Raw genomic sequence first — 24,319 nt, 5'->3', positions numbered from 1 at the left:
ATCTGATACTTACTTGTAGGCCAGTGTGGCGCTGAAGTGCTGCTGGATATAGGCCTCCAGAACAGCATTGAAGTGGTGGAACTTCCTGTCAGCAATGAGCCCCACAATGAAAACCTGTGGGAGAGAATCCGAGCAGGTGTCAGCGGCAGTTTGGCACTAGGTCAAAGAACTCCTGGAAAGTGGAACTGCGGGTATTGTCTCCTGCTAACAGAACCAGTTCCCAGAAGGGGGGTTTAATATCACCAGAGACAGTCCCTGACCCCTGGGTATGAAGGGAAGGTGTTCATATCAGAGCCTGCCCTAAGCCCTCCCTTTCTATCCAGAACAGTAAAGATCACAGAGACGGCAGCAAACATGAAATGAGCTGCAGGGAGCCAACTTGCCTGTGATGGGACATCCGCACCTCACTGGCAGAGATGGGGTTAACAGAGCACTAGGGAGGCTGTGTAGAAAGCAGCCAATAGGAGAGAGGCTGTGGGAAACAGCCAGTCAGGGTTCAGCTGGCCTACATAAAAAGGAGCTGCAGAGCAGAGCAGGGTCAGTTGCTGCTGGGAGCTGGGGAGGGGGGTAAGGATTGCGTCCCTGGAGGGCAGAGAACGGGAAGCCCCTTGGACAGAGCAGTGGCTGGCTCCTGGGACTGAGCAGCTGTGTGTCCTTGGGGGAGGGCAAAGAAGGTGCTGTGGCCACAGGGAAGGGGCCCAGGGAGACATAGCAGCAGTGGAAGGAATTTGAGGTGCAGCAGGAGGCTGCTAGCTACAGGATCCCTGGGCTAGGACCCAGAGAAGTGGGTAGGTCCAGGTCCCCCTCCACTTGCCACTGGGGAAGTGGCTGGACTGTTGGATAGAGACACCTCACCCAGAAGGGGGAACACAGATGACGACCCAGATGGGGGGCTAAGTCAAGAGGAGGATGCTGTGATCCTGGGAACTGAGAGAGGAGCTATAGGCGGGAGCAGAGACAGTGCTGGTGTGCAGATCACGAGCTTCAGCCTGGAGCTAATCCCCAGCATCACCAGGAGTTATCAGGTCCTGTGCCGCCTCGTAAGTTTTGGGTGTGGAAGGGAGGTCCAAATCTTCCACCTGGGTCTCCCCAGTGGCACCGAACTCAACGGTCCCTCCCGTGGGCCAGGAGTCAACAGTACCAGCTGTTGAGCTGGAGGGGAAGTGCAATCTTGCACCAGTCACCCTCCCTTGGGTGGTTCCTGTTCCCTTGCATGGGAAGGAGAGTGCCCTCTATCATTCTTCCTGTGCTGCTTCTTTGGGACAGGAGACTGTGAGCGGTGCCGAGACTGATCCTGTGCCTGGGGTGTGCCGGTGCTGAGAGTCTCTGACCCCAGAGTCATTCCTCAGCTCCTTCTGGACTGAAGCCGGAGTGCTGCACACTGATGCTGAGGAGCCCGGTGCCATGTCCACCGGGCTCGACTCAGACTGACAGTGGCGAGCACCTTCCATCAGCAGCAGAGAGTCCTGTGGCACCTTATAGACTAACAGACATTTTGGAGCATGAGCTTTCGTGGGTGAATGCCCACTTCTTCGGATGCATGGATCCAGACTAACACGGCTACCCCTCTGATACTTGACTTCCATTAGCAGTAACTTGAATCTCTTTCTTCGTGTGAGAGCAAAAACTCCTACAGATCTTACACCTGTTTGTTTGATAGCACCTCCCCTAAGCACTTTAGACAAGCCGAGTGTGGGTCGCCCTTGGGCATAAGCTTCTGGCAAACCCCACACAGCTTAAACCCCTGGGTCCGAGGCATGCCCCAGGCCCAAGAGAGGGACAGGGAAATGGGGGAGGGAAACAGCCCCCTATACCTCAAGTCCAAATATCTAACTAATTGTAACTTTTTAAAAAACTATCTTTAACTATTTACAGAAAACTACGCTAGAGGATCGCTCGTTGAACACGAGAGATGAAACACTCCGACGACTGTCACTGGCAGTAAGAAGGAACTGGAGAGATGGTGTGGCCCTATATGCGGTGCCATGAAGGCATGACTCCAGGGGGCTCCACAGCCGACCCGACAGATACTGCTGGGGAAAAATGTTCCAGCGAACTGTGCATGCGGTGCGCACACACCTGATTGAAATGGATATGAGCAAGCACTCGAAGAACGACCTCTTTCCATCTTTTGGGTTGTCTTGCGAGGAACCCCAGGAGAGGATGAACCACCTCTCCTTCTTGGAGAGGAATCAGAGTCCAGCGGTCTATCCTGGGCTTCCACAAGTTTGGTGGACAAATGAGGATGGACAGAGCTATCTGGCACTAGTTTTGTTGCCAAAGCAAGCTTTGTGGCTTGTTCAAGGAGGTCCTGCTGGAAGCACAGATCCCTGGCAATCTCCACTCACTTTTTGAAGGTGTGGCAGATGTTACACCTCCCCTTGGTGTGTCCCTCACCGAGGCACAAGAAACAACGTGTGTGGGGGTCACTGTTACAACTAGTAACCCCACACAAAAGGCAGTGCTTGAAGCCTGTAAAATGCTGCATGCCCTCAGTGCTCCACATCCCACTAAGCCTAACTAGTAACTATTAAATAAAAAACTGAAAAGCTTTAAATAAAGTCTAACTGCAGGTACTACTTGCTACTTATTGCAACTATTTTCAGGAAGAAGCTAAACTAGCTAAGAGCAGCAAAACATAGTAAGAACTACATGGGGTATTCTGACTGTGGCCACTGGCCATTAGAAGGAACTGAGGGGGACTAGGGTGGTACTACACTTATACCTTCAAGAGTTGCCACGAGGAGGCATAGGGCACTGCCATGATGGGTGTGACACTGGCAGACCAGGTGCCAGCTTATGCCAAGGTCCTCATGCAAGTATGAAAACCTGACAAATACACACCTTGAATCCGTCTGGCTCAGCTGTGTGTTAGTGCTGTTAAAATGAGTGTTAAAATTATAAGAATGTGTTTAGTGTTTAGACTTGATTGAATGCTTGTGAATTGCTGCCTGCATTAATCTCACTTTAATATCTGTATCTGATTTCATAAGGTAATATTGAGTGGTTGTGTTGGGACCCTCTGCAGCTGTGTAAATCACCAGATAAGAGAGAGACATTAACTAGTGTGAAGTGCTGGTCTCCAGCTGAAGGTGTTACATCCTGCCCAACAGGGAAGGTCCATCGACACCAGACAGACTATTGTGGAACATTAAAGAGAAGAGAGGCATTTTGTTGTTCTGCCCTCTCCACACCATGAAGATGATTCATGCAAGTGAATTCCTCCCATCAGCTGAGTTGGCAACTCAGAGTACAAGGGAGGAAAGAAATAAAAACCCCTACTGAGAAGGAAATATATCTCTGTGCTGCTTGGACTCTGGGGGCAAGGTTTCTAGGCATAAGCAAAGGATCCGCAGCTACTTAGCCTGGATTAGCCTAAAGAATACATAGAGTTTGCTTATTACAGAAGCTTCTATTACCTTTTGAAATGTAAGATTGGTAATCATTTGTGTGCATATATATTTGCTTGCATTAATCCTGTAAATAACTCTCTTATTTCCTTTTCCTATATCATAAATCTTAATATAGTTTATTATAGGATTGGCTACAAGCATTGTCTTTAGTGTGAGATCTAAGGTGCAACTGACCTGTGGTAAGTGACTGGTCCTTTGGGACTGGAAGTAACCTGAATATTACTATGATTCTTGGTGTAAGAGACCACCTATCAAAAAGGTAGGTGAGACAGTTTCAAGTGCCCAACAGGACTGTTTGTCACTCCATGGTTAGGCTGTTATAGTGCCTAAGGAGTTTATAGGTGATAATTGGTTGGTGAAATTTAAGTATAAAGCTCATAACCAATTTGAGATTTGTGACCTGGTTCCCAGCAGTCTGCCCTGAGGTTAGTATTCACCAGGGGAGGCTCTAGGCATTTCGCCGCCCCAAGCATGGCAGGCAGGCTGCGTTCAGCTGTTTGCCTGCGGGAGGTCCGCTGGTCCCGCGGCTTCGGCGGACCTCCTGCAGCCGTGCCCGTGGAAGGTCCAGAAGCCGCGGGACCAGCGGACCCTCCACAGGCACGCCTGCGGGAGGTCCACCGAAGCCGCGGGACCAGCGGACCTCCCGCAGGCAAGCCGCCGAAGGCACCCTGCCTGCCACGCCTGTGGTGCCGGCAGAGCGCCCGCCGCGGCTTGCCGCCCCAAGCACGCGCTTTGCATGCTGGGGCCTGGAGCCGCCCCTGGTACTCACATCTTGAGTTACTGCAGGCACTTTGACAATAGGTAATGCTGCAAAAGACTTCTGGCTCTGGTACACTGCACACGCACGTACCTGAGTGGAATACACATCTGCATCCATTCAAAGAAGAACAATTGTTCTCCATGTCCACCAAGAGTAGGACAAGAAATAATTGGCTTAGTTTGCCGCAAGGCAGATTTAGGTTAGATATTAGGAAAATCTTTCCAACTCTAAAGACAGATGAGCAATGGAACAGATTATCTATAGAGGCTGTGGAATCTCTGTTATTGGAGGTTTTTAGAAGCAGGTTAGACAAATATCTGTCATGGATGGTCTATGTATCCTTAATTCTGCCTCAGCATGGGTGGTTCTCAACCATGGGTACATGTACCCCTGGGGGTACGCAGAGGTCTTCCGGGGGTACATCAACTCATTTAAATATTTACCTACAACAGACAACATAAAAAGCACTAGAGAAGTCAGTACAAACTAAAATTTCATACAATGGCTTGTTTATATTGTTCTATATACTATACACTGAAATGTAAGTACAATATTTATATTCCAATTGATTAATCTACAAAATCCTGTGCTAGATATCTCAAGAGTCTCCTCAGTCTTTTCTCCCAGTTTGTGATCTCGCCTGTTTTTGAGGAATTTGTTTTGGACATCACTGGTAGTTCCTCTGTTGGGTCAGAACTGCCCACTGCCACGGAGAATAAAGTGCACTGCCTCCCATTGGTGTAGAGATGGGAGAATGAGCTAGTGAGAGGGTAAACAATTGAATGAGTTTGGCAGTAGGCAGATCAATTGGTAGGAGCATAGAGGGGTGCCGGGTCTGGCCTAGCACCACCCATGTTCAGGGCTGGACAGGGGGAAACAGGAACCTACTTACTAGGGCATCAAAGATCAGTGTATCATAGACATCTGTGGCTGAATTCTCCATCATAATTGAGAACAAGGCATCCAGAGTGTCCTGAAGGAACTGGGGGAGACACAAGAAGAGTAGGAGCCTGAGTGATAATCCCTAGTATGATCCCTGACCAATCCCAAATGCCACCTCAGCCCAAAGGAAAGGAAAGCAGAGGTTACTTACATGTACAGTAACTTTTGCCCCTGTGGATGCTCCACCATAGGATGAGTGCAGGCCTGTCTGCTTTTCACTAGAGACAGTACAGCAGTGTCTGTGGGCCCAAGTCTTCACACAGCAGCTCCTTGTGTTCTCATACAAGGGCATATAAGGAGGCATGGCCCTATCTGTGATGGAGTAGGGGCTATCTGTGTGGGGGATGGGAAAGCCGGGGATTACTTTAGGTGAGGGACAAGTGCTCAGCCTGTAACCTGAGCCAGGGAGCAGGGAGGTGTGTCAGCACCTTTGCCCGGGAAGCTGGACAAAGGAAGGGGCCGGCTGAAGGGAGTGGAGTTTAGTTTCGGTTTTGGGCTGGGTGGTTGGAAATCAGGGGACTAAGCTTCCTGGACCCGAGAGGGGCTTGATTGAGGGGTCCTGGCTGTGCCTACAAGCTCTGCGGTAACCTGCATTCCTGTTGTCCAATAAACCTTCTGTTTTACTGGCTGGCTGAGAGTCACTGTGAGTCCCAGGAAGAGGGGTGCAGAACCGGACTCCCCCACACTCCGAGTACAGCAGTGTCTGTGGGCCCAAGTCTTCACACAGCAGCTCCTTGTGTTCCCATACAAGGGCATATAAGGAGGCATGGCCCTATCACCATTCAATTCCTTCTCAATTGCAAAGCCGGAGTTTCTGCAGCAGGGAGGGAGGAGAGAGGGAGGTGGAGCACCCATAGGGTCAAAACATCTCAAAGAACTCAAGTTACTGTACAGGTAAGTAACCGCTCCTTCTTTGAGTATATGTCCCTATGGTGCTTCACCACAGGAGACAGCTAAGCAGTAACTGAACATGGAGGTGGATGCTGAGGAAGCAGATCCAAGGCAGCGTGGAGGACCGCGTCACCAAACATGTCAGCTCCAGAAGCAGGTAAGATAGTGTAATGCTTGGCAAAGGTATGGACAGAGGACCAAGTTGCAGTCCTGCAGAGTTCAACTATGGGAACATCTTTCAGAAGGGCTATAGATGTGGACTGAGCCCTAGTGGAGTGTGCTGTCACTCTGTGAGGAGGTGGTATTCCAGCAGTCTGACAGCACATTAAGATGCAGCCCAAGACCCACTTTGTCAGTCTTCATGTAGAAATGGACTGTCACTTCATATCTGCAAAAGATACAAATAGTCTGGGAGAGGCCCTGAAAGTCTTAGTCTGCCCAGGTGGAAGCCGGGAGCCCTCCTAAGTCTAATGTATATAGGCTGGCTTCCTCCTTGGAGGCATGAGGCTTTGGACAGAACACTGGTAGACAGATTTCCTGATTAATATGGTATTCCAAAGAGGCTTTAGGGAGGAAGCTAGAATGGAGACTGTTGTGATAACCTTTAACTACTTTTCACAAGTTCACCTTACAATTAAAGTAAATGTGTAGGCCCAGTTATCACAACACGTAGTGTAACTTCATCTCTGTAGAAAGTAGCAAATGGTGGGTCTGCCATGAGAGCACCCAGTTCTTCCATTTGTCTAGCTGAAGTGATGACTATACAGAATGAAATATTGAGGGAGAGGTGGAGGAGAAAGCAGGCAGCCATCGTTTCAAAAGGGGGGTTCCTCAGGGCATTGAGAACCATATTAAGGTCCACTGGGGGCCCTGGCTCTGTACAGAAGGCAACAAGTTGTATGAGCCCATAAAGAATCTGGTCGTAGGAGGATGGGCAAAAACTGAGAAGCCCTTGGTGGGCAAGTGGAAGACCACAATAGTGGCCAAATGCATTCTGACTAAACTCATTGATAAACCCTGTGTCTTTAAATCCAACAAGTCATCTAGGATCTTGTAGAGCAGAGCTCTTTATGCTTGAGAAGAGGAGTGAAGAGAACACCTGGAACGGAAGCATTTCCACTTCTGAAGGTAAGTTTTGCAAGTAGTAGATTTCCAGCTAGACAGGAGAACTGACTGGACAGGTTAGCTGCATGCCAAGAACCATCTAGGAACCATGCGCTCAGGTTTAAGGATAAGGAATTAGGATGGACCAGGGTCCCTGAATTCTGTGGCAGGAGATCTTTCCTGAAGGGAAGGCAGAGAGGCATTGCCACAGAGAGTTGAAGGAGGTTTGAGTACTTGTCTTGGCCAGGACAGTGTTATGAAAATAACCCTCGCTCGTTCCTGTCGCAGTTTGAACAAGGAGGATCAGAGGTAGAGATGGGTAAGCATATAGCAGGGTACAGGCCATGGTCTTATCAGGGCATTTCCTAATGAGTTGCAGCTGTACCTTCCCTTGGAGCAGAGGAGGAGACATTTTGTATTGATTGCTGTAACAAAGAGATCTGCTTCTGGGAGAAGTCCAGATTTGGCAGATGCTGAGGAAGACAGAATTGTTGAACTCCCATTGTGGTCCTGATGGAAGTTCCTGCTGATGGAGTCTTCAGTTGTATTCTGGAGGCCTGGTAGATAAACTGCTGAGATTTCTATCTGATGGGAAATGCACCAGTTCCAGAGTTTTAGCAATTCTCTATATAAGGACTGAGATCTTGCTCCATCCTGCCGACTGATATAGTACATTGCTGCCCTGTTGTCCAGCATTACCCTGATGGAATGACCCTGTACACTGTGAAGGAAGTGTTGGCAAACATATCCAATTGCTCCTAGCTCTAGGAAGTTAATGTGGAGCGTGGCCTCTTCTGCAGACCACTTCCCCAGGGCTGTGGCCCTTTGGTGTTGAGCTCCCCTTTGCAAAAGTGAGGTATCTGTTGTGAGGATCCTTGAGGGTGGGGAATGTGAAAATGGAGTTCCCATGCAGACCATCACTGGGAACTCCTTCCACTACCTGACAGAGTCCAGAACTTTTGGAGGTACGGTGATGCGTTTGGAGAGACTATGTCTGTTTGGGGTGTACACAGTCCTAGCCATGTCGGAAGGCTCCTGAGACACATGAGATGCGAGGAATATTGAGGCATATATGTGGCCCAAGAGCTGCAAGCAGGTCCTTGCAGTTATTTGTGGGCTGCACTGTACTGTCGAGATTGGACTGGACACAGTAGAGAACCACTCCTTGGGCAAGCAGGCGCTGGCAGTTATACTTCAACAGAGCTACTCTAGACTCCCTATCTTCTGGACCGGAGTCAGTGTAGGCTTCTTCAGATTGACACAGAAATCCAGGGATTGAAATAGGGGCAGTCCCTTGCCAACTGAGCCTCTGGCGCTGACCAACACCTGAGGAGCCAGTTGTCCAAGTATGGGAATGCTGTGATGCCACACTGATGTAGGCAGGCAACTACCAAGAAGAGGACCTTTGTAAAGAAGCTTGGGGGTGTAGAGAGACCGAAGGGGAGGACTCCATATTGGTAATGATCTGAGCATATTACAAAACATGGGAAATGCTTGAGAGATGGGTGGATAGTTACATGAAAGTAGGCGTACGATAGGCCAAAGGTGATGAAACAGTTTCCTGGATCTAGGGTTGGAATTATGATGGAATGGGCTTAAATTGCAAGAAGTAAAGGGCTTAAATTGCAGAAGAGTGGTTTAGGTTGGACATTAGGAAAAACTTCCTAACTGTCAGAGTGGTTTTGCACCAGAATAAGTTGCTTAGGGAGGTTGTGGAATCTCCATCTTTGGGGATTTTTAAGAGCAGGTTGGACAAACATCTGTCGGGGTGATATAGATAATACTTGGTCCTGCCTTGAGTACAGGGGACTGGACTAGATGACCTCGCGAGGTCCCTTCCAGTTCTATGATTCTATGGCTAGCATCACCATTCTGAAGTGCTGAAAAAGGACGTGAGTGTTCAAGTTTCTGAGATCAAGGATTGGTCTTCATCCTAATCTTCTTTGAGGACTAGGAAATAGTTGGAATAGAACCCTCTTCCAACAAACTTGAGTAGAAATGATCTGATCATCCCCAAGAGCAGGAGAGATTGTACTTTCTGCCTTAAGAGCTCCTTGGGAGAATCAAAGACTCATAGAATTGGAAAGAACCTCAAGAGGTCATCTAGTCCAGATCCCTGCACTCAAGGCAGGACTAACTATTATCTAGACCAGTGGATCGTGCATATCAAGTGGGGCCCCTCAGGGATAGGTTCTGGGTCTGGTTCTGTTCAATATCTTCATCAATGATTTAGATAATGGCATAGTGTGTACACTTATAAAGTTTGTGGATGATACCAAGCTGGGAGGGGTTGCAAGTGCTTTGGAGGACAGGATTAGAATTCAAAATGATCTTGATAAATTGGAGAAATGGTCGGAATCAATAAGGACAAATGCAAAGTACTGCACTTAGCAAGGAACCATAAGTTGCACACATACAAAATGGGAAATTACTGCCTAGGAAGGAGTACTGCAGAAAGGAATCTGGGGGTGGATCACAAGCTAAATATGAGTCAACAGTGTAATGCTGTTGCAAAAAAAAAGCAAACATCATTCTGGGATGAATTAGCAGGAGTGTTGTAAGCAAGACACAAGAAGTAATTTTTCTGCTCTACTCCACGCTGATTAGGTCTCAGCTGGAGTATTGTGTCCAGTTCTGGGTGCCACATTTCAGGAAAGATGTGGACAAACTGGAGAAAGTCCAGAGAAAAGCAACACAAATTATTAAAGATCTAGAAAACAAATTATTAAAGATCTAGGAAAGATTGAAAAAAATTGGGTTTGTTTAGTCTGGAGAAGAGAAGACTGAGAGAGGACATAACAGTTTTCAAATATGTAAAAGGTTGTCATAAAGAAGAGGGTGATAAATTGTGCTCCTTATCCTCTGAGGATAGGACAAGAAGCAATGGGCTCAAATTGCAGCAATGGCAGTTTAGGTTGGAATTAGGAACAACTTCCTGACTGTCAGGGTGGTTAAGCACTGGAATAAATTGCCAAGGAAAGTTTTGGAATCCACGTCATTGGAGATTTTTAAGAGCAGCTTGGACAGACAACTGACAGCAATGGTCTAGATCAGACCTCTAATATCCACCTCTAATTTGTCTGAGGTGATCTGCTCCCAGGCAGGTAGGAAGTGGAACAGTCAGTTTCCAAAAGAGGGATGGACAGTAGAGTTGTACAGTAGAGGATCCTTGGGAAAAAGTTGCTCAACACCTTCAACCAAGGCATCAAAATCATCCCTTATATAGGGGTGTAGACTGGGTAGATGTAAAGGGAGGTGGTTCGCTTTTCTGAGGTTTCAATTTCCTCAAAGGCTCCAAAGGGCTAGGAAAGGACTGGTGTGCATAGTACTGGAAAGTCTGGAACATTGTGGAGTTTAAGTTCTGCTAAAATGTCTCTTTGTAGCAGGCACATAAATTCCCAGTGATGGTAGCGTTGCTCTTGAATCTGTAAGGATATGGAGTGTGGAGTTTTGGTCGTTCAAAGGCAAGGTCTTCAGTTGTATCAGCAGCACTGAGAACAGTCCACAAGGAGGCTTTTGCAATCAACTAACCCTCAGAGATGATGGACTGAAATTGGTCTTTTTGTGGCAGGTGTTCAATAAAGTGTGTGAACTTAGAATAATTGCTAAGGACTCATTTTGCCATCAAGGCCTGATGGTTTCCAATTCAAAATTGAAGAGCTACCAATGCGTAGCTCCTCCTTCCCAGTAGGTCTAATCATTTGGACTCTTTGCCCAAAGGAAAGGGTCTAGAATGAGCCTGGCTTTAGTAATGCTTTTCATTGACCAAGTCCACCACCAGGGAATTAGGGACAGGATGGTGGAAGAAGTGATCCATTCCCTTAACTTGAATATTTTTTATCTGCTCTTTGGCAGGTGGGCTGAGTGGTGGCAGGTGTTTGCCATAGAGCACATGCAGGCAATAACTGCCTCATCAATTGATAGGACAAACTTTCCCTCAGCAGAGGATGGAGTGTGGGGGTGATGTTTAAAATGTTCATCAGGGAGTGTTGGGACTCTTGTACCTCTTCTCATGGAATCTGGATGGAGTCTGCCAGGTGTTTCATGAGGTCCTGGAAAGTCTTAAAGTCATCAACATAAGAGGGAAGTGGTGGCATTACTGCCTCATATGGGGAGGAAGAGGACCTGGCTGAAGGAGGGGAGTTTTCTTCAGTCTGTGGCTCTTATTCATCTTGTGTTTTTCTCATTACCAAAGAGGCATGTAGTACCAGAGGATTCTCTGTGGTGCCTGTGCATAATGCGGTACCAATGGATGCTGGAGTTTGTTTCTAGCTGGCACCCTGTAAAACTGTTCACTGAATTGCTCCCAGAGGTTCCAGGGGTCCCCAAGAGTATTCATATCCCCGATGTCAAGGGTGCTTGGTGGGCTCTGGAAGGTCTTCTTCCGTAAATGGACTCAGGAGAGTGTGATGCAGAGCCCTGCATCAAGACCTCAGAGTCAGAAGTATCGTCTCCTGGGTTAAGAGGGTGAACCTCAGGCATCAATGCCAGTACCAAGGGTTGGAAGCCCAACCAAGGGTCACGTTGCAGCTGGCGAGGCAGTACCAGAGAAGGAACTCTAGTAGACCTCCTTAGTAGGAGGAGACTCTGGTTCATCTGAGACTAGAAGATACTTCAGGGAAAAGGATCTGGAGGGTGGTGGAGGGCTATGATAGCCTACCTTCAAAGTCTGAATCAGTACCAGTACCAGAGCAGGAAAAAGGATCAGTGAGGAGATGGTGAATGTGATACCAGAGATGTCAGAGGGGCTTTTCTGACCTTGGAACTGTAAGAAGGCAACAAAAACAGAGCCTGGGGAGTAGTCCTGGATACATCACAGTGCTGAGAGGTGTCAGAAGGAACTGAGATAGCAGCTTGTCACGGAGAGTGGGGAGTCCAGTCCTGCACCTCTCTTCCTGGGACCCACAGTGACTCTCAGCCAGCCAGTAAAACAGAAGGTTTATTGGACAACAGGAACACAGGTTACAGCAGAGCTTGCAGGCACAGTCAGGACCCCTCCATCGAGTCCTTCTGGGCTTTTAGGGTGCTTGGATCCTAGCTAGGATACCCTGAATTCCACCCACACAGCCCCAAGCCCAAACTCAAAACTGCTTCCCTCCTGCCACTCCCTTCCTTTGTCCCCCTTCCCAGGCAAAGGTGTTGACCTTTCCCCTCCCTTACCTAGCTCAGGTTACAGGCTCCGGTATCATCCATCCCCTAAAGTCCTCCCCTGCTCTCCCATTCCCCACACAGACAGCCCCTACTCCATCACATCGCTACCCTGAGAGAAGACTTCTCCACACACTACTTCTTATGCAGTACTGATGTCTCAGTATCGGTTGCAGTCAGAGTCTCCCAGAAGTGAGATTTTTTTCGTTTCTCCGGAAAGTGAAAGAGGATTTTTTCCCCCTAGAAGGCTTAGTCTTTTGTGCTGCCGATTAGTTTCCTCTAGTCACCAAAGTGGCCTGAAATGTTCAGGCTGATGTACCGGAGAGGTGGGAGCAGACCCCTCAGGAACTAGGGATCGTACCACTAGGAGGAACTTCACCCTAGCCTCTCTGTCCTTTCTAGACCTGCCTTTAAACACTGAGCAGACCTTGCACTTTGAGGGATGTGGGATCACCAAGACACTGGTGAGAGCTAGAGTGCTTTTGCTGCAGGTAAAAAACCTGTGGCAGGCCTGGCAAGGCTTAAGTGCCAGGTGGCATTTTCAGCATGACCTGGTATGCCAAAGCCGTAACTAAAGTCCTGAAAAAAGGAATAACCCCCCTTTGAAAGCACAACTGTGTTGAAATAAAATTTAATTTCAAAAAATGACAAAAATAACCAAAGTAAATAACGAAATAAGAACATTTCACAATAAGTGAGAAAGGCGGGAAGCTGCAAAATGCTCCATCTCGAGCTGCGAGTGAGTGGCAGCAGGTCCACACCTCCCTACATGCCTCATATGGGAACATGAGCAGCTGCTCTGCACAGGCTTGGGCCCACAGACACTGCTTTACAGTCTCCAGTCAAGAGTGCATGGGTGTGTGCGCATCCTACAGTGGAGCACCCATGTGGACATATACTCGAAAAAGAACAGAAACATACTCCTCAGTCCCTGCGCAATATTGACCCTTATAATCTGTGCACCTCAGTTTTCTCCAGTATGGTGCTTCCAGCCCAGGGAGATAAAAATCATATATTTTTTAAAAAAAATCAGATATTTTATTTAAATCAGATTCCTTTTATTTAAATTAAATACAAGTTTATTTTTTAATATTTAAAATTAAATTTTAAATTTAGTCCCTAACATAGGTTGTCAATATACTAAAATCATATAAATTAAATACAAAAAAAGAATATTAAGCAGTACACGCTTGCTCTCAAGTTTGAAAGTACGTCAAAGCGTTGAACCGGTGGAACTGATTCACTCAGAACTCAAACTAGAGTTTGTTGAAGGGCTACACTAGCTTTTGATAGCAGTAGCCTCTTCTGCAAGTGCAGAGAATATTTTCTTTTTTTCAGTTTCTTTGACTAGTTCCATTTAATGACTAGTTCATTCAAAGTTAAGAAAACAATTGGGAGCAGAAAAAGCAAGAACATTTATTTTCCTCTTCCAATCTATGAATAAAAAGTAGCTGTGAGAGGATGAGATCTAAAAGTTCTAAAATCCTGAAGGACACTGTGACCAGAAATAATCAGTTCGATTCATTAACTTTTATAAATCAATCTTAAATGCAAAACATGTTTTGATAAGCTTTTCAGTACACTTTTTTTTTTGTTTTCAGCAAATTTAAGGTAGTTTTAATTAAAAATTCTGTTCGCATTTTAATGAATTTGAATTTCCATTCAAATAGAGCTTGATATAAATCACAAGTAAAAAATTACTCATCAAGTAAATGAGATATGCATCATTCAACATTTTCTAATACAATAAAAATGTAAAAATTAAGAAGCTGAATAAATGTAAGTTAGGCTACATAATAGCTTAAATTAAGCTGTATAGATACACTGTATCTTCCTGGTTAGCAAAAAGAAGCACCAAATTTAGTGTAAAGACGACATTTGGCTGCAAATCAACATATTTAATGGTTTCCAACCAGTGAGAATCAACCGCTTTTTAGGAAAATTACAAATGCAGAACACGGTTAAAATAGATGACTTTAAAAAGTTTCCTGCTTGCTGATTTAAATCATGATTAAAACAGGTCATTTAAATCACTTGATTTAAATCAGTTAGCCCACCCTATCACAGCTCTTCCCTGGAAGATAATTTTCCATCCTTATCCATCTCCCTGACAGGAAGGTTCCCCTCATACTTGGCCTAAATTCCCCCTTTTCTTTGTTTCATTTGATCCCTCCTCATTCCACCATAGTTCATATCCCTCAGAGATACAGACACTCCCCATATCTGTTATCATTTGCCAATGAAAGGCCAAGTTAGAAGCATCATGGCAGCATTTCACTGACTGTTCATGACCTGCAGGTAGGATGTGTGTGATGGTTATACAAACCCACGCTGGAGCAAGGAGTTATGAACAGCCCTGCTCACACACCCCTGCAAAGCCTGCAAAAGCTGGAGGCTGGGTTGTAAAAAGGAGAGCAGAGCAGCTCAAAGGCAGGCAGTGGAACGGAGCAAGTGGCTGCTCTGAGGGGAAGTTTCTGCCCAGGAGCCCATTGCCTGGCACTTGACAACACAGACCTGTGCAAACCCATAGGGGAGAAGCAGGGGTCGGAGTGTGCAGGTCAGAGACTTGGCTGGAGTGAGTTACTCTGGGAAGCTGAAGGAGACTGGGGTAGAAAGTGGTCCAGGGGATGGGGGAGCAGAGAGGGTAGCAGCTTAGCACCCCAAGATGTAGGGTGTAGTTGCCCACCATTGGGCCCTGGACAGGAGTCCAGTGGAGAGGGTGGGTCCAGGCTCCCCTACCCCCTCTGAGAGGAAATACAATGGGAGCCTTCACCTCCAGTGAGAGGCTGACTGGAAAAGACTGTGAGTGGTCAAGGGCCTAGCCCTCGAGCCCCTGGCTAAGAGGAGGACTGGAAACTCTTGGAGCAGGGATGCCAAAGGACAGGGCTGAGCTTCAATGGAGATATGTCCTGCCAATGTTTGCGTGACCACTAGGCAGCACTGTCAGTTGTTGTGCACCTTCTGCAGAGTGGTTTCTGAGAGCTACTGAAATCTGCTGCCTTTCCCCCAGATTAACCCCTTCCTGTCAGTGTAACAGGCCACACATCCCAGTCGTTATCTCTCCCTGATCTCTTCCCGTACTTGCCTCCCTCTGCTTGTGCTGCACCCAGCCCAGTGGACCCTGATCCCCGTTAGGCCCCTTGGATGTCACTACAATATCAACAACTCAGCCTGTGACCCCTCAATATTTCTGTGGTTCTTCTCTGAGCTCCAAACAGTTTGTCAGTAACTATCGCTCTGGCAATGAGGTGCCCAGAGCTGAGCATCAGATCCCAGGTGGGGTCTCCCAGAGCTAGAGAGAAAACGACAGCCCCTCCCTGTTCCAGGCTGGAGCCGTCTTCACATGCCACTCAGCGTGGCACTGGCCTATATCCTCACTGCTATATTGTCAGCTTCCTTGCCCACTCTTCCCCGAGCCTGCTCACCAGGCTTTGCCTGCTGAATCTTCACTTTCCAGTTCTTTTTTTCTAAAGAGGTGGAAAGCGGCAGCTGTAAGGAATGGGGATAGGGAATGTTCTTCCTGTGGGACAAAGGGAGCTGGCCCAAGAGAAGCTCTAAAGAGCTAGGCTGCAAGGACCCTTCTTACCTTGATGACTTCTCCTCCATCCACATTCATTAGCTTCTGGAGGTTTCCAGCCAGGAGGTTGGGCTTCGACCGCCATTTCAGCAGCCCCAGAAGGTCAACTGCATGGAAACAAACTCATTCATTCAGTCAGTCCTTATTTGCTATTGACCCAGGCACTGACTGAGCCCTTTGGCTTCAGCTCCAAGTCAGCCAGCCCTCCCTGTCCCCCAACCAGCCTCACCCACATCCAATGCCCAAGTCAGCATTCAGAAATGCTCCCTACGAGGAAAGTGGCTGAATGACCCTGGCAGGAGTGACTGTGGCGTGATTCTCCACTCACTCCCACCTGTACCAGTCAGTAGTAATTCCACTGACGTCAATGGAGTGCCAGTGCTGTGAGTAAAAAGAGAATTGGGCCCTGCTGGACTGGGAATTCCCTGCTGGCTTTCACAGCTTCAATGCTATGTTAATGAGATGTGGCATTTCATTTCTGCATATATTACAGGGGGAAAGAAAGGAGGTAAAAAAACAAAAGAAAAATCAAAAGTGACTCGGTGACTTCCTTGAGTGAAGGAGTCTCCTGAATGAGTGCAACTCCTGCCTCAATTCCTACCTGCTCACAGGTCAGAGGGAGCCAGGGTTAGCTTGCATGTCAATCAATTTATGCTATGGCCAGGTAGGCCTATGGCTGCCCTGAGAATATGAGTGCTTACACATGCATCTCTGCTTCCCTCCGCTCTACTTGCACTGAACTAAAGCTTGACACCTGGTCACAGAGTCCTAAATAGAAACTGACTGAAAAGCCATGACCTCAACTGCAAGCACACGAAAGCACCACCCCGCCAAGCATTAGCCTACAGCAGCCCAAAATGGTCACTTTGGCTGCTGTGGGATCCCCAGTTTCTCTGTTATTGGGGCAGGAAGAATAAAGTGTTGTTACCCTGATTATGTGACTCAAGGACAAGGAAACTGTTTTATGACAGAGGGACTCGCCCTCAACTAAGTAGCACTCCCTAGACAAGGGACATGGGTTCCAAAACCCAGTGAATTGAGAGAAGGTGGGGACAGGTATTTGTACCTAATGGCATAGGCCTCTTTTGAGGGCCTGAAATACCAACTGCATTTCCTCTTTTCTCTGCTGTGGAATATCAAAGCAAATTTTAATTCCATTAGGAGTCCAGTTACAGGCTGCTGAGATTAATTCACTTTGGGCCAATGGTGCACCAGCACTGATGCTCCCCTACTACAACCTGAAATCACTACAGAACTAAAATTACTGAGAGCTGAAATCACTGAGTGCTGTGGGGGAGCCTACAGATACATTGCTGAGCAGCTGGCAGAGCAGAGCAGTTTGTGGGACAACTGGCGCAGCTCACAGGACAGCTGGCAGAGCAGAGCAGTTTGCGGAACGGCTGGAGCAGCTCACGGGACGGCTGGTGGAGCGGCTTGCGGTGAAGGCTGCAGCAGAACCCCATGGAGAGGCGGGGCAGTTGGCCTTGGACCATGTAAGGTGCCCCTTAACACCCCTGCCCACCCTCACCCCCGGGCTGGGAGGTAAAACTCTGTAGATAAACTTTTTAACTCTGGAGCTGCACTGACCAGGGACAGAGACTTTTGGGTTGTTGGACTTTTGGGTGATTTTTGGGTTGCTGGACTCAGGAGACTTTCGGGATGTTGGACTTTTGGGACTTTGGGTGATTTTTTGGGGGCAGGGGTTGCTGGACTTGAGACTCTGAGAGGAAAAGGATACTGCCAAACTTACTTGGGGGAGAGGGGGGGGTCTTTTGCTCATGGTTTGTGTTATGAATCCTGTTTGTGGTGTTTCTCTAACATAGTGCCACATTTTTCCCTCCTTTATTAAAAGGATTTTGCTACACTCAGACTCCATGCTTGCAAGAGAGGAAGCATTGCCTTGTAAAGGTACCTGTGGGGGGGGAGGGTGGTATGTAATTGTCCCAAGGCTCTGGGTGGGGGCTTGAGCCAGTTTTGCATTGTTACTGAAACGGAACCCCTATATACTGAACCCAGGCCTTGTTGCTGCCGCCAACTCAGACGGGCAGAAGGTTTACATAAGAATCAAGCAAAGTAAATTACTGTGGCTGGGATTCCTTAACTGACACTTGAAGAAGCAATGCTGCTAGACAGAGTAGCTAAAACTCCACTCTGTAGGCGTGAGTAAGACTGTGAACCAGAGGTGCCTCAAGGGAATCAGAGACAGACCAGAGAGCGGAAAAGAACAGACCAGGTGGAAAGACGCCATCTATAAAATTGGTAACTACCTTCTCTGTTTGTCAAGCAGGAACTGCGTGATGCCAGTGCAGGGCCTGTTTGTGTATGTTTGTGAAAGAGAGACTCATTAAGAGGAATGTATAACTCTTAATGTCTAGCACTTAATGTCTAACAGAGGAGTTATGTGCTTAATATAATCCTTTACAGCTTATGTAATTCCTGCTCAGTAAATTACTGTGTACTGAAGACAATTACTGTGGACCTTTTTCACTGGTATGACCATAATCTGCTCTGTCAGGAGCCAGTAAAGATCCATTTCGGGGATAGTAGTGCCCTGTTGTCAACAATGATTATCATGGTTGGAGTTCTTTGTAGAAATTGGACTCCTGAACAGACGTTCTTTGGTTGTGTCCACCATTTTAGGGAGTCTTTGACCCTGCATGGCATTGTAACACATCTGTTTAGGTTGTGCCTGTGTGGTATGTGCATTGTTCGAAGCCAGGCCTGCAGGCATCTCATGTGAAATCTGATGTGTTTGACAACAAATGATGTTGCTGACATATGCCCCAAGAGCTGTAAATAGGTTCTGGCTGATGTTTATGAGCTGTCCATCAATGTCTAAATTAAATTGACTAGTGTGATGAAGCGTTGCTGAGGTAGCATTGCTGTTGCTGTTGAACAGTCGAGACAGGCTCCTATGAATTCCAATTTCTGGACAGGAATCAGTGTGGACTTTTACACATTTATCTATAACCCTAGGCTTGTGAAAAGGGTTATCATACTTTGTGTGTCTTTTATTGCTTCTTGTTATGTTTGTGCCCTTATGAGACAATCGTCAAAGTATGGAAATATCATGACTCCGTGTCTGCAGAGGTATGCCACCATGACAGCTAGAACTTTGGAGAAAACCCTTGGGACTTGTGACAAAGTAGGGGGGGGGTTCATGGTTTTTCCGTGTTTTCCAGTGTCCCTGGGTGTTACTGGTTTAACGAGGTGAGGGGAGAGGGAGTTTGTTGTTACAGAGGATCGGAGGGGGAACTTGGGACCCCAGCCGATGGCCTGGAGGATGGAGACCCCAGCGACTGGTGACCTGACGACCTGGAGACCCAGCTCAGGAGTTGCAGCTGGTTCTGGCCAGTGGGAGGACAATGGGCTGTGAAGAGAGGATCCCAGTGAACTGATCAGCCGGTTTATGACCCTATTTACCTGGAGAGAAGACAATGGACAGAGGTGGGGCTTGGGGCCAGGGATATCAGATGCCCATCTGGGAAGCAGGGGGGCTCGGGGCTGGAGAGGGGGAGCAGGCAGAGGTCACCAGGATGCAGGGGGACTGGGATGTGCTGTGCTGTGCTGAGGGAGACTAGGCTTGAGGCCCTGAGAGTTTTCTGCACTGTGTTCAACCCTCAATAAACCCTCCTATTTTACGCAAGCTGAGAGTCGCTCCGGTCTAGAGAACAGGGTTGCATCAACCCCTTCGGGGTGAAGCCCGGGGGGTCCAGAGCAAGTGGACTCCCTGAGGGGGCCCACAGTGAGAAACAGGTGTACTAAGGCTCAGAGAGGTGCGGCTCTGGGAGGTGGAGGGGCCTGACCCCGAGAGAGAGTGGACCTCCGAGAAGGGCTGTCACACTGGAAGGGGCACCCCCCACGAACCCTACAGGGCCATGAGTGGGCACTATCTGTGAGTCCGTGACAGGGCAGTGGACAAGCCAAAGGCTAGTACTTTGTATTGGATGTGTTGTTTCCCTAGGATGGACCTCAAGAATCTTCTGTGCGATGGGTGGATGGTAACGTGGAAATACACCTCCTGCTGGTCGAGGGCCAGGGGCCAGTCCCCCTTTTCTAACACTGGAATTATGGGTGATACTGTCACCATCTTGAAATGTTGGGTTTTTACAAATTTGTTGAGTTTCCTTAGATCCAATATGGGTCTCCATCCGCCTGTCTTTTTCTGCGTGAGAAAATAATTTGAATAGAAACCTTTCCCTCTGTGTTGAGTTGGTACAGGTTTCACTGTGCCTAGATAAATAAGATTATTCACTTCCTGTTGCAACAGTAACTCAAGAGAGGGGTCCCTGAAGAGGGATGGGGAGGGAGGATGGGTGAGATGACGATAAAGGGGATGGAGTAACCAGTTTGGATCATTTCTAAAACTCATCTGTCTGTCATGATGCTGCACCAGACGAGGTGAAAAGGTGACAAATGATCTCCAAATGGTTGGGAGATATTTTCTGTTTCTAGCATTAGAATGAGCGGTTGTCTCGTGCCCTCAACCACACCTTAAAAACTGCTGTCTAGTTTTGGATTGTTGGGATGTTTAAGGTTGGTTCTGTGGCTGTTAACGTCTGGTTTGCCTTTGCTTGCGGCATTGGTCCTACTGTCTATTTTGTGCGTATGGTGGTGATCAGAATCTCTGGGTATAATACCTGCCCTGTTTCTTTTTATTTGCAGCTGTGTAGATACCCAAGGATTTTCAGGTTGCCCTTGAGTCTTTAAGAGTGTGGAAAGAGTCATCCATTTTGGTTGCAAATAATTTTGGGCCTTCGAACGGTAAGTCCTTGACTGTTGCCTGGACCTCCCTGGGGGCCCCGAGAGATAGAGCCAGGATGCCCGACACATAACCACAGATGTTGCGATGGATCATGCTGCTGTGTCTGCGGAGTCAAGAGAGGTCTGCAAGGTCATCCTGGCATGAGATGTCCTTCAGCAATATTCACTTTAAATTGTTCTTTTTTATCATTACGTGGCAAATTGTCAATAAATTCTGATATTTGCGAAAAGATAGTGTGGATGTATTTCACCAGCAGAGCTGCATAATTAGCTATGCGGAACTGAAGTGTTGCAAAGGAATAGGCTTTGTGGCCTAAGAAATCCAATCTTCTCCAATCTTTATCATATGGGGTTGTTCTAGAGTGGTGTTCTTTTCCCCTCTCGTTTACAGCCTCCACCACTAGTGAATTGGTGTGGAGCGTGTAAATAAAAACTCAGCACCTTTAGATGTCACATCATATTTTTTGACCCATCTTTTGCATGATCGGTGAGCTGTTGCTGGTGTCTGCCTTATGGTTTTTGCAGGCTCCATAATAGCATCATCGATCAGTAAAGCTATCCTTGCTGATGGAGATGACTGGAGTATGTCCAGTAGCTTATGCTGAGATTCAGGTACCTGTTCTAAAGAAACATCTAAGGATTCTGCTACCTGAAGGGCCTTAAAATCATCCCCAGTGGTGGGGGCATTATGGTTTTGTCCAGTGACGAGATGAGAGGTGTGCAGGTGATGAGGCTTCCTGGTCAGGTATGTCCTCAGTTTCCTCCATCACTTCCTCTTGTGTTTCTGAGGATGCTGAGATAGGTGGCAATGGGGATTGTGCAGCTCTCGATCTTGGTGTGCTAGGAGGCCTGTGGTGTTTTACCCTGTACATTGCCCACGGATTCCAATAAGGCCAGTTCAGTGGGAAAGGCATGGGGGACGGTGCCTATGGGTGCTCATACCAAATATGTGCCTCTGCAGATGGGTGACGTGCTGGTAGCTGAGATGGTCCAGATTTCAGTGAGGAGTGACAAGGAGTACATATCACTGCATCCTCCTCTTCGCCATCACTGGACAGAGTGGGAGCTGATCCAGATGGAGTATTCAAGTGGCTCAGTACCAATCTGGATGGAGTACCTTCGGTACCGAGTAGAGAGAAATCAGGTGTTGAAGAGACTATTAGGTCTGCATGTCTCGTGAACTGTTGTGGAACTGTGGGCTTTGGTACTGGGGATGGCGGCCCGGGAATGTGAATTGTAGTTGCTGGTGCCGAGGGCTCTGCGCTGGGCAGCATAGGTACAGCAGGTGGCATCATTGTGCCGCTCGGTACTGAGTTTCTTTTCAGCTCTGCGGATGCTGAGGTTGAGGGTTTAACTTTGCTTTGTGAGCCTCTGTTTGAGTTTGCCCTCATAGGGTCGATCGCTCTCCAAAAGGGCGTCAAGACATCTAAAGTGGAGCACCCACAGGGACACTCCTCGAAGAAGCTTTGTTCCTACTACTAAACTTTAACAATGCTTGGTTTCAGAAGGCTGTCTGGATACTGTACTCACCACTGGTCAGACTCTTGAAGGGAAGAAACTGCACCGGCGTATACGCACGGTGGGTGCACCTTACCTTTGTTCTGAATACATGCATTCCAGGTACTAAGGGGCAAAAAAAAACCTCCTAGGCCTGCATTAGGATAAATTGTTAGCTTCACAAACCTCTTTTTGTTACTATGAGAAAATCAATTATGTGTCTTGATACTGATGGTTTTCCTATTTCCTTAAAACAAAGCTTACTTCAGTTTATGTAAGATGTTATGGGATACTTAACATAAGTTAACAGGATTATAACAGGCCAATTTGGGCTATATAACTGTTATATTAATGCTTCATAATATGCATACTTAAATGCTTGGAATATATATTGTGGGTAGTATTATTAACATATTATATATGTATGCTAGTTAGCATATATTAGTCTACAGTAGCCTTCAACTTGTTATGCACCATCCGCTCTGTTACCTAGTGAACCCATCAACTCTTAGACCATGACCAGACCTCTGCAGTCTTCACATTCGAGAATGGGATCCTATACCATGAGCGACACATCTATGTGCCTGATGGCATTATTTGGCTTTGAGTCCTACAATTCTGCCATCATGCTCCCCTAGCAGGCCACTTTGGCCATTCCAAGATTCAAGACCTGGTTTCCAGGAAGTTTTGGCGGCGAGCCATATGCGCCTCTGTTGCATCCCATGTAGATTCCTGTGATCTTTGCACCCGGACTAAGACTGCACCATTCAAGACTGCTGGGTCTCATCCATCCCCTATCCACTCTGCCCTGGACTTGGGCCATCCTTCCCATGGACTTTATTATAGAATTACCACATTCCTAAGGCCACAGTGCAATTCTAGTGGTGGTTGACCATTAACCAAACTGGCATATTTTGTTCCATGCCAGGTGCTTCCTTCTGCTCAGGAGACAGTTCACCTATTTGTGAACAATGTCTTTTGTCTCCATGGCTTGCCTACAGGCATGGTACCTGATCAAGGAGTCCAGTTTATTTCCTACTTCTGGCAAGAATTTATATGCCATCTGAGTATTGACATCCTAACCTCAATGGCCTTTTATACATGCACCAACAGTCAGGCAGAGTGGATCAATGAAGTCATAGAATCATAGAATCACAGAATATCAGGGTTGGAAGGGACCTCAGGAGGACATCTAGTCCAACCCCCTGCTCAAAGCAGGACCAATTCCCAACTAAATCATCCCAGCCAGAGCTTTGTCAAGCCTGACCTTAAAAACCTCCTTGAACAGTACCTACGTTACTTTCTAAACTTATCATTGAGATAATTGGCTGTCCCTGATTCCTCACCTCATGCCACGTTTGCATACATCAATGCTACAAATGCCTGCAGCAAGCACCACCACTGTGCTCATCCAAAGATCCTCACCAAACTGTCAACACTTGCCATTACCAAAATCATTGCCCACAACTCCGGGGCAGTTAAAAATTGCCAAGACGACTTATGAATGGTATGCCACCCAGTTCCGCCAGCCAATACCTGGTTTTAGGGTAGGGGATAAGGGGAGGTTATCCACCTGGAATCTGTGATCAACTTCCCTTCCCTCAAAGCTGGACTATCAGTACACAAGGTCTTTCCAGATCACAAAACAGATTAATCCTGTTATGTTCAAGTTACAGCTATAAGAACATAATAAGAACGGCCGTATCAGGTCAGACCAAAGGTCCATCTAGCCCAGTATCCTGTCTGCTGACAGTGGCCAATGCCAGGTGCCCCAGAGGGAGTGAACCTAACAGGCAATGATCAAGTGATCTCTCTCCTGCCATCCATCTCCATCCTCTGATGAACAGAGGCTAGGGACACCATTCTTTACCCTTCCTGGCTAATAGCCATTTATGGATTTAGCCACCACCAATTTATCCAGTTCCCTTTTAAATGTTGTTATATTCCTAGCCTTCACAACCTCCTCAGGTAAGGAGTTCCACAAGTTGACTGTGCACTGTGTGAAGAAGAACTTCCTTTTATTTGTTTTAAACCTGCTACCTATTAATTTCATTTGGTGACCCCTAATTCTTGTATTATGGGAATAAGTTAATAACTTTTCCTTATCCACTTTCTCCACATCACTCATGATTTTATAGACCTCTATCATATCCCCCCTTAGTCTCCTCTTTTCCAAGCTGAAGAGGCCTAGCCTCTTTAATCTTTCCTCGTATGGGACCCCCT

At 47.2% G+C, this 24,319-nt stretch overlaps 1 protein-coding gene across 2 annotated transcripts in view; it reads right to left on the bottom strand.

Annotated features, from left to right (window-relative positions):
- The window catches only part of LOC127047633 (dedicator of cytokinesis protein 2-like), a 408,420-nt gene that overhangs the window by 275,953 nt on the left and 108,148 nt on the right, over window positions 1-24,319 (bottom strand). For both annotated transcript variants that reach the window (XM_050946070.1, XM_050946071.1), the window contains exons 19-21: window positions 15,845-15,942; window positions 5,066-5,155; window positions 14-114 (exon numbers count right to left, since the gene is read on the bottom strand). In XM_050946070.1, coding sequence (XP_050802027.1) covers window positions 14-114; window positions 5,066-5,155; window positions 15,845-15,942 — 289 coding nt within the window. The remainder of the gene's footprint in view (window positions 1-13; window positions 115-5,065; window positions 5,156-15,844; window positions 15,943-24,319) is intronic.

Source organism: Gopherus flavomarginatus, chromosome 3, assembly GCF_025201925.1.
Source record: "Gopherus flavomarginatus isolate rGopFla2 chromosome 3, rGopFla2.mat.asm, whole genome shotgun sequence".
Classification (NCBI taxonomy): Eukaryota; Metazoa; Chordata; order Testudines; family Testudinidae; genus Gopherus; species Gopherus flavomarginatus.
Note: the sequence above shows the minus strand (reverse complement) of the source record. Positions and strands in the feature narration are given on the sequence as shown.